General features: G+C 47.5%; 1 protein-coding gene across 3 annotated transcripts; it reads left to right on the forward strand.

Moving 5' to 3' along the window:
- Positions 1-246: 246 nt before the first annotated feature.
- LOC140846544 (uncharacterized) lies at positions 247-8,098 on the forward strand. Of its 3 annotated transcripts, none has more exons than XM_073223345.1 (3): positions 247-1,615; positions 1,804-2,070; positions 3,469-8,098. In XM_073223345.1, the coding sequence occupies exon 3, from the start codon at positions 4,161-4,163 to the stop codon at positions 5,061-5,063; it is 903 nt and encodes a 300-aa protein (XP_073079446.1). In that variant the 5' UTR covers positions 247-1,615; positions 1,804-2,070; positions 3,469-4,160; the 3' UTR covers positions 5,064-8,098. The 3 variants fall into 2 exon arrangements, with proteins under 3 accessions (XP_073079446.1, XP_073079447.1, XP_073079445.1); XM_073223344.1 differs by having other exon boundaries at positions 1,804-8,098.
- The last annotated feature ends 230 nt before the right edge of the window (positions 8,099-8,328 follow it).

Consider the following 8,328-nt stretch of genomic DNA (forward strand, 5'->3'; position numbering starts at 1 on the left):
AGTTATTTTTTTAGTAAACTGCATTTTATTACTGTAGGATCTGAAGAATCAAAAGTTAGCATAAGCATAGCCATCTTAAAGGCTTAAACACCACCCTCTAACCTAGAAGGAGGAAAATTATTAGAACCTTGAAAAACAAGTTAGTCAGCCAGTGTTAATTGTAATGACCTTTAGTTAGCTAACCTCAAATCAGTTAATCATACATACCAAGCTTATCTTGCTAGAACCACCCTAAACATTCTGAAAGTGATTTTATCTAACCAGACCTCCAGGATGTGGCGTCAGCCGAAAATTTATGTGTCTATGGAAAAACACTGTATAGTGGCTGTGGAAAATGCTGCCCCTTTGAAAATGCTATAAAAACTTCTGGCTTTGTGTGTTCAGGGTCCTTGTTGAGACCCGCTGCGTCGGGCTGATGCTTGAACCCCAGCTAGCTGGTTCCTGAATAAATTCCTCTTGCTTGTTGCATCAAGAGACGCCTTTCATGAGTGAGTTGGGGCGGCATCCTCCTCTGGAAGAATCCAACATTTGGGGGCTCGTCCGGGATCTGCGGTCGCCCCGCTTCACTCCTAGAGCCTCTCTTGGAGGAAGAGGTAAAAATTAGTGGCGCCTTGAGTTGTCTGTGTTCTGTCTTCTGTTTTTCAGCGGGACCGGTCGGAATTCTGAAAAGGGTACCCTCTGTCTGGCAGTCGTCCCGATCCCGTAAAGGGGTCGAGACTGCGGTCGGTAGACGTACTTGGAGTACCGCAGGCTGCAACCCTGGGGGACGCCTCGGGGAGATTGGAGGGCCAGGGACGCCTGGTGGCCTCTCATCTGTTTTTCCGGCAAAGTGAACCTGATGAGATAGGGTTGATTTTTGGGCACCAGGAATATCAACCCTCCGATTCCTTTCGGTTTCTGATTGAAAATCTGAGAAAAACCAAAAGCAGCCGCTGTGTGTCTAATGTGTGTGTGTCTTTGTTTTTTGTGTCTTTTACATGCCTAATTATCGTGGTATTGGCAATGGGACAGACAGTGACGACCCCACTTAGCCTGACGCTAGATCATTGGACAGAAGTAAAGACTAGGGCACATAATTTGTCAGTAGAAGTTAAGAAAAGACCTTGGCAGACTTTCTGCATCTCCGAATGGCCCACCTTCAATGTAGGGTGGGCCCTGGAGGGAACTTTTGATCTCTCCACTTTATTAGCAGTAAAAGCTGTTGTCTTCCAGGATTCATCTCAAGGACACCCAAATCAGCAACCCTACACTGTAGTCTGGCAAGAGTTGGTGGAGAACCCACCACCCTGGGTAAAGCCCTGGGTGCAAAAGAAAACGGGCCCTCAAGTTTTAGCTGCCCAGACCCAACCTCAGAGCAAGGAAAAAGAAACTACTAAAGTTCACCCTGACACTCAAGATTTGCTTATGGTTGATGATCCCCCTTCTTACCCTCCTGCCCCTACGGCACCCCCGGCCCCGGCACCCCCGGCCCTGGCACCGCCAGCCCCGGCACCCCCAGCACCGCCAGCCCCGGCACCCCTGGCACCCTCAGTCCCTGATGCTGAGGCAGTGGGACCGGCTTCGGGACCTGCCCAGGGAACTCGGCGCCACCGAGGGGCCACCTTGGACCCACCAGGTATTTTTCCTCTCCGGTCTTATAGAGTTCCCATCCTCGGGGAAGAGGGGGACCCACCTTTCCAACCTCTGCAATATTGGCCATTTTCCTCTGCTGATATATATAATTAGAAAGCTAACCACCCTCCCTTTTCAGAGGAACCGCAGAGACTAACTGGGCTGATAGAGTCCCTGATGTTTTCCCACCAGCCCGCCTGGGATGACTGTCAGCAGCTTTTGCAGGTGCTCTTCACCACGGAAGAAAGAGAGAGGATCCTCCTGCAGGCACGAAAGAACGTGCCTGGGACCGATGGACGACCATCGCAACTCCCTCATGACATAGAGAGGGGTTTCCCGTTGACCAGACCCAACTGGGACTTTAATTCTCCAGAAGGTAGAGAGCGACTAACCATCTATCGCCAGGCTCTGGTGGCAGGTCTCCGTGGGGCCACAAGACGCCCCACCAATTTGGCCAAGGTAAGAGAGGTCAGTCAGGGGGCCACTGAGGCACCCGCAGTGTACCTAGAACGCCTGATGGAAGCCTTCAGGCGGTATACTCCTTTTGACCCCACTTCTGAGGAGCACAGTGCTTCAGTGGCTCTTGCCTTTATTGGGCAATCAGCACCTGATATTAGAAAAAAGCTTCAGAGACTAGAAGGCTTACAGGATTTGTCGCTGAGGGATTTGGTGAAAGAAGCTGAGAAAGTTTATCATAAGAGAGAGACTGAGGAAGAGAAGGAATTAAAGAAAGAAAAGAAAAGAGAGAGTAAAGAGGAAAAGAGGGACAGGAAGCATGAGAGAAATTTAACAAAGATCTTGGCCGCAGTAGTAGAAAGTAAGGGACGCCCACCCTCCAGTAGTAGAACTAGTAAGGCAGGGCACCTGGGCAACTGGCCTCCTTTAGATAAAGATCAATGTGCATACTGTAAGGAGAAAAGACATTAGGTGAAAGAATGCCCTAAAAAGCCACTGCAGAAGCCCCCAAAAAAGGTGTTGTCTCTGCTGGAAGACGAAGATTAGGGAAGACGGGGCTCGGAGCCCCTCCCCGAGCCCAGGGTAACTCTGAAAGTGGAGGGGCAACCCGTTGAGTTCCTAGTAGACACCAGTGCTCAACATTCTGTATTAACTAAAGACAAGGGCCCTCTCTCTGGCAAAAAGTCTTGGGTGATTAGAGCTACAGGCCAGAAACAATATGCATGGACCGACCACCCGAAGAACAGTAGACTTAGGAGTAGGACGAGTAAGTCACTCGTTCCTCATTATACCAGAATGCCCTATGCCCCTGTTAGAAAGAGACATCTTAACCAAAGTAGGAGCCCAAATATCTTTTCAAGCTGAGAAACCTCTGGTGACTAATCAGGAAAATAAGCCTTTGAACTTGAGCATTCTGACCATAAGATTGGAAGACGAGTACTGTCTTTTTATGGAACCAGAGCCCTCCCGAATTAGTCAGGAGTGGCTCGACAGATTCCCGGGAGCTTGGGCGGAGACAGCGGGCATGGAGCTCGCCAAGAACCAGCCCCCTGTAGTCATAGAACTCAAAGCTTCAGCCTTACCAGTGACTGTGAGGCAATATCCAATGAGTAGAGAAGCCAGAGATAGAATTAGGCCACATACCCAGAAGCTTATGGAACAAGGAATATTAGTAAAATGTCAATCCCCATAGAACACCCCCTTGCTGCCTGTAAAAAAGGCAGGAACGGGAGATTACCGACCAGTACAAGATTTGAAAGAAGTTAACAAAAGGACACAGGACATTCACCCCACCGTGCCAAATCCTTATAACTTGCTAAGTTCCCTGGCCCCAGAAAATATCTGGTATTCAGTTTTAGATTTAAAAGATGCTTTCTTTTGTCTGCGCTTGCACCAAAACAGCCAACTGCTGTTTGCCTTTGAGTGGAAAGATCCCACCACAGGAACTACTGGGCAATTGACCTAGACTCGTTTGCCACAAGGATTCAAGAACTCGCCCACCCTCTTCGATGAGGCTCTACATCAAGACTTGGCTTTCTACCGAGCTTCAAACCCACAGGTAACTTTGTTGCAATATGTTGATGACTTATTGATAGCCGCCCCCACCCGGAAAACTTGCCAAGAGGCCACTGAAGCCCTTTTGACTGAACTTGCTAAATTAGGGTATAGCGCATCTGCTAAGAAAGCACAGATCTGCCAACAACAAGTGACTTATTTGAGATATTCCCTGAGAGATGGGAAAAGATGGCTTACTGAAGCCCGAAAGCAGACTGTGACGCAGATTCTGGTTCCCACTACCGCACGCCATCCTAAACCCGGCTACTCTGCTCCCTGATCCGGGGAAAGAAGTACTCCATACCTGCCAGGAAATCCTGGCTGAAGAGACAGGGACCCGCCGGGACTTACGAGATCAGCCCCTGGAAGGACCAGGACTCCTGACTTGGTACACAGACGGGAGCAGTTACATCATGGGAAGTAAGAGGATGGCGGGAGCTGCAGTAGTAGATGATGACCGGATTGTGTGGGCCAGCGGACTCCCAACGGGCACTTCTGCACAGCGAGCATAACTCGTCGCCCTGACTCAGGCTCTAAGGATGGCAGAAGGTAAGAGACTTAACGTCTACACTGACAGCCGATACGCTTTTGCCACCACTCATATACACGGGGCTATTTATAGACAGAGAGAGCTGTTAACTTCTGCTGGGAAAAATGTTAAAAACAAACAGGAAATTTTAGATTTGTTAGAAGCCATCCATAGGCCTAAGGAAGTAGCGATAATACATTGCGCTGGACATCAGAAAGATGACTCTCCAATAGCTCAAGGAAAACGGAGGGTGGACCAAGCCACAAAACAAGCAGCTCAGAGAGTGAACATTTTACCCCTCCAGGTGCACCTGGAAGCAACATGTGTTAAGAGCTTCCAGTATACACCCAAGGATCTCGCTCAGATGGACAAACTGGGGTTCCAAAAATCTTCACCCCTTGGAACATATGAGTCAGGAAGTAGGAAGAATGTTCTGCCCCAGAAAGAGGCAGGAGAATATTTGAGGCAATTACATCAATTGACTCATTTAGGGGCCAAGAACTTAAAAGCCCTGGTTCAACACTCCCCTTATCATATCATTAGTTTGGAAAAAATGGCAGACGAGGTAGTGAAAAATTATGTCCCTTGCCAATTAGTAAATGTGAATAAACATCAAATGATATGTGGAAAAAGGCTTCGCGGAGATCGACCGGGAGCTTACTGGGAAGTTGACTTCACTGAAATTAAGCCTGCTAAGTATAGATATAAGTACCTTTTAGTTTTTTTAGATACTTTTTCAGGATGGACAGAAGCTTTCCCCACCAGGACGGAGACAGCCCAGACAGTATCCAAAAAGATACTTGAAGAAATATTTCCAAAGTTCGGAATCCCCAAGGTAATCGGTTCTGATAATAGACCTGCTTTCGTTGCCCAGGTAAGTCAGGGATTGGCCAAGATCCTGGAGACAGATTAGAAATTGCATTGTGCATACAGGCCCCAGAGCTCAGGACAGGTAGAAAAGATGAATAGAACTCTAAAAGAGACCTTGACTAAATTGTCCATAGAGACTAGTTTGTGTGATTGGTTAGTCCTCCTTCCCTTCGCTTTATTTCGAGTCCGAAACACTCCCGGCCGCTTTGGGCTAACACCCTTTGAGATAATGTTTGGAGCCCCGGCTCCGCTCGAGTCGGCTCACCTCCACGCATCCCCCGAATGTGTAACTAATAAGTTTCTGCTTGAAAAGTTACGGGCCCTAGAAGTTGTACAGAGAGAAGTGTGGGCCACCATCCGGGAAGCCTATTGGCCGGAAGACCTGTCGGTGCCTCATCAGTTCCAGGTGGGAGACCCCGTTTACATAAGACGACACCGAACAGGAAACCTTAAGCCTCGGTAGAAAGGACCCTTCATCGTCCTCTTGACCACTCCCACAGCCGTGAAAGTAGATGGCATCTCCTCCTGGGTACACGCTTCACATCTGAAGAAAGCGCCCCAGCCGGACTCGGATTGGCAAGTAACTCGGACTGATAACCCCCTTAAGCTTCACTTGTGTAAGAAGAACTATGTTATTAGTGATTCTGATGCTCCTGCTACTTCCAACCCACCAGAACCCTAACCCCCATGAATCTAGGTTACTGACGTGGCAAATCATTACCCCAGCCTCCCGCCAAGTAGTAGTCCAGTTAACAGGACAACACTCTAGGGGAATCTGGTGGCCTACCCTCACTGTAGATATATGCACTCTCTTCAAACAAGACCCTTGGTACGAAGATAAAATTGGGGTACCCGGATGTGGCACTCGGGATTATACAGTGCATTGGGGCTCTGGGACTATAAAAAAAATCCAAAGTACCTGCTTTTATGTATGCCCGGCCCCCTCAACCGATGCCGAGGTCTCACAGTGTGGTGGGCAGACAGATTTTTTCTGTAAAAATTGGGGTTGTGAACAGACAGGGACATGCCATTGGCTGACAGGAAGCACAGGGAGACCTCCTCCAGGCCTCATAAAAATCCAACGGAGTGCCACTCATGCCCAATGCATGACTAATCCCACCTGCAATCTTATTGACATCTCCTTCACAGATGCAGAAAAAAAGGCAACAAACTGGGAAAAAGGGCTTATGTGGAGACTAAGACTTTACCAGAGTGGTTATGATAATAGAGTCTTGTTTATGCTCAGGCTTAAGGTAGAGACTCTCCCGGCTATCCCAGTAGGACCCAACGCTGTCCTGCGGGATCGGCCGCGTCTCCCAGCCCCAGCCCCAGAGCAGACTCTAGCCCCACCTATAATTCTGCCACCACTCCCTCTGTCTCCACTCTTGGCCAAGTTACCCCTTTTCCTAGCACAGGACAACGCCTTCTCAACCTCCTTGAAGGGGCTTTTCAGGTCTTAAACACCACCAATCCTAACACTACTGGATCCTGTTGGTTGTGTTTCTCTTCTGGGCCACCTTATTATGAAGGATTAGGATTGTTGGGCAGTTTTAACAGGACGACCCGTCACGAGATCTGTAGCTGGGAGAGCCATAGGAAACTAACCCTGACCGAAGTAACTCGAAGAAGAAGATGTTTAAGTACAGTTCCCCCCACCCATAAAGCTTTGTGTAATGAAACTATAGCTGTAACCTCCTCAGGTGAAAATGAGTATCTAGTCCCTCCTCCCGAGGGATAGTGAGCTTGTAACACTAGAGTGACCCCATGTGTCTCTACTTCTGCCTTCAACTCCTCCCGCGATTTCTGTATCATGGTTCAGCTGGTGCCCAGGTTGATGTATCATGATGATCTCTCATTCGTAGCTGAATTTGAACCTAGGCATGGATATAAGAGAGAGCCGGTCTCGCTGACCTTAGCTGTGTTGTTAGAGATAGGAGTCGCAGCCGGAGTGGGAACGGGGGCAGCCACTATTGTCCAAGGGAACCAACATTATGAAGGACTAAGGACAGCTATTGATAAAGACCTAAAAACCATAGAGCAATCCATTACAAAACTTGAAGAATCTCTGACTTCCCTCTCTGAAGTAGTCTTGCAGAATAGACGAGGGCTAGATCTGCTGTTCCTAAAAGAAAGAGGACTGTGTGCAGCTTTAAGGGAAGAATGCTGCTTGTATGCAGACCATTCGGAATAGTAAGAGATTCAATGTCAAAGCTTAGGGAAAGACTAGACCAGAGAAAGAGAGAACGAGAAGCCGGCCAAGGGCTATTTGAATCTTGGTTCACTAGATCCCCGTGGTTTACAACCCTGATATCCACTCTGGCTGGGCCCCTACTCATCCTTGTGTTGCTCCTCACTTTAAGACCCTGCATACTAAATCGGCTGATAACTTTTGTTAGAGAAAGAGTGAGTGCCGTTCATGTACTAATGTTGAGGCAACAATAGCATTCACTCACCCAACAAGGAGACACAAACATTCCATGATTGGAATGCCCCTAAAGAGAAGTGGGGAAATGTAGGATCTGAAGAATCAAAAGTTAGCATAAGCACAGCCATCTTAAAGGCTTAAACACCACCCTCTAACCTTGAAGGAGGAAAATTATTAGAACCTTGAAAAACAAGTTAGTCAGCCAGTGTTAATTGTAGTGACCTTTAGTTAGCTAACCTCAAATCAGTTAATCATACATACCAAGCTTATCTTGCTAGAACCACCCTAAACATTCTGAAAGTGATTTTATCTAACCAGACCCCCAGGATGTGGCGTCAGCCGAAAATTTATGTGTCTATGGAAAAACACTGTATAGTGGCTGTGGAAAATGCTGCCCCTTTGAAAATGCTATAAAAACTTCTGGCTTTGTGTGTTCAGGGTCCTTGTTGAGACCCGCTGCGTCGGGCTGATGCTTGGACCCCAGCTAGCTGGTTCCTGAATAAATTCCTCTTGCTTGTTGCATCAAGAGACGCCTTTCGTGAGTGATTTGGAGCGGCGTCCTCCTCTGGGAGAATCCAACAATTACATGTAATACACTACATCGAGAGTGTTATTTAGTGCGATTCTGTTCCCTTAAGTTTGTTTGTTCCTAAATACTCAAACTTGAGGTCCTGGACCTACAAAACAAAGGATTAGAATTTGAGCACTATTTATTCATTCATTATTCATTTACCCAATGTTCACTGAATATGTACCATGTACAAATCACTGCACTAGCCTCTGGGGTTCAAAATATGAATAAGATATCATGTTTGCTTTGAAGGAGCTCACAACATTCAAACAAAGACATAATATAAAGATACAGGAACATATGAACAGCAAT

The sequence above is a fragment of the Manis javanica genome, chromosome 15 (genome assembly GCF_040802235.1).
Source record: "Manis javanica isolate MJ-LG chromosome 15, MJ_LKY, whole genome shotgun sequence".
Classification (NCBI taxonomy): domain Eukaryota; kingdom Metazoa; phylum Chordata; class Mammalia; order Pholidota; family Manidae; genus Manis; species Manis javanica.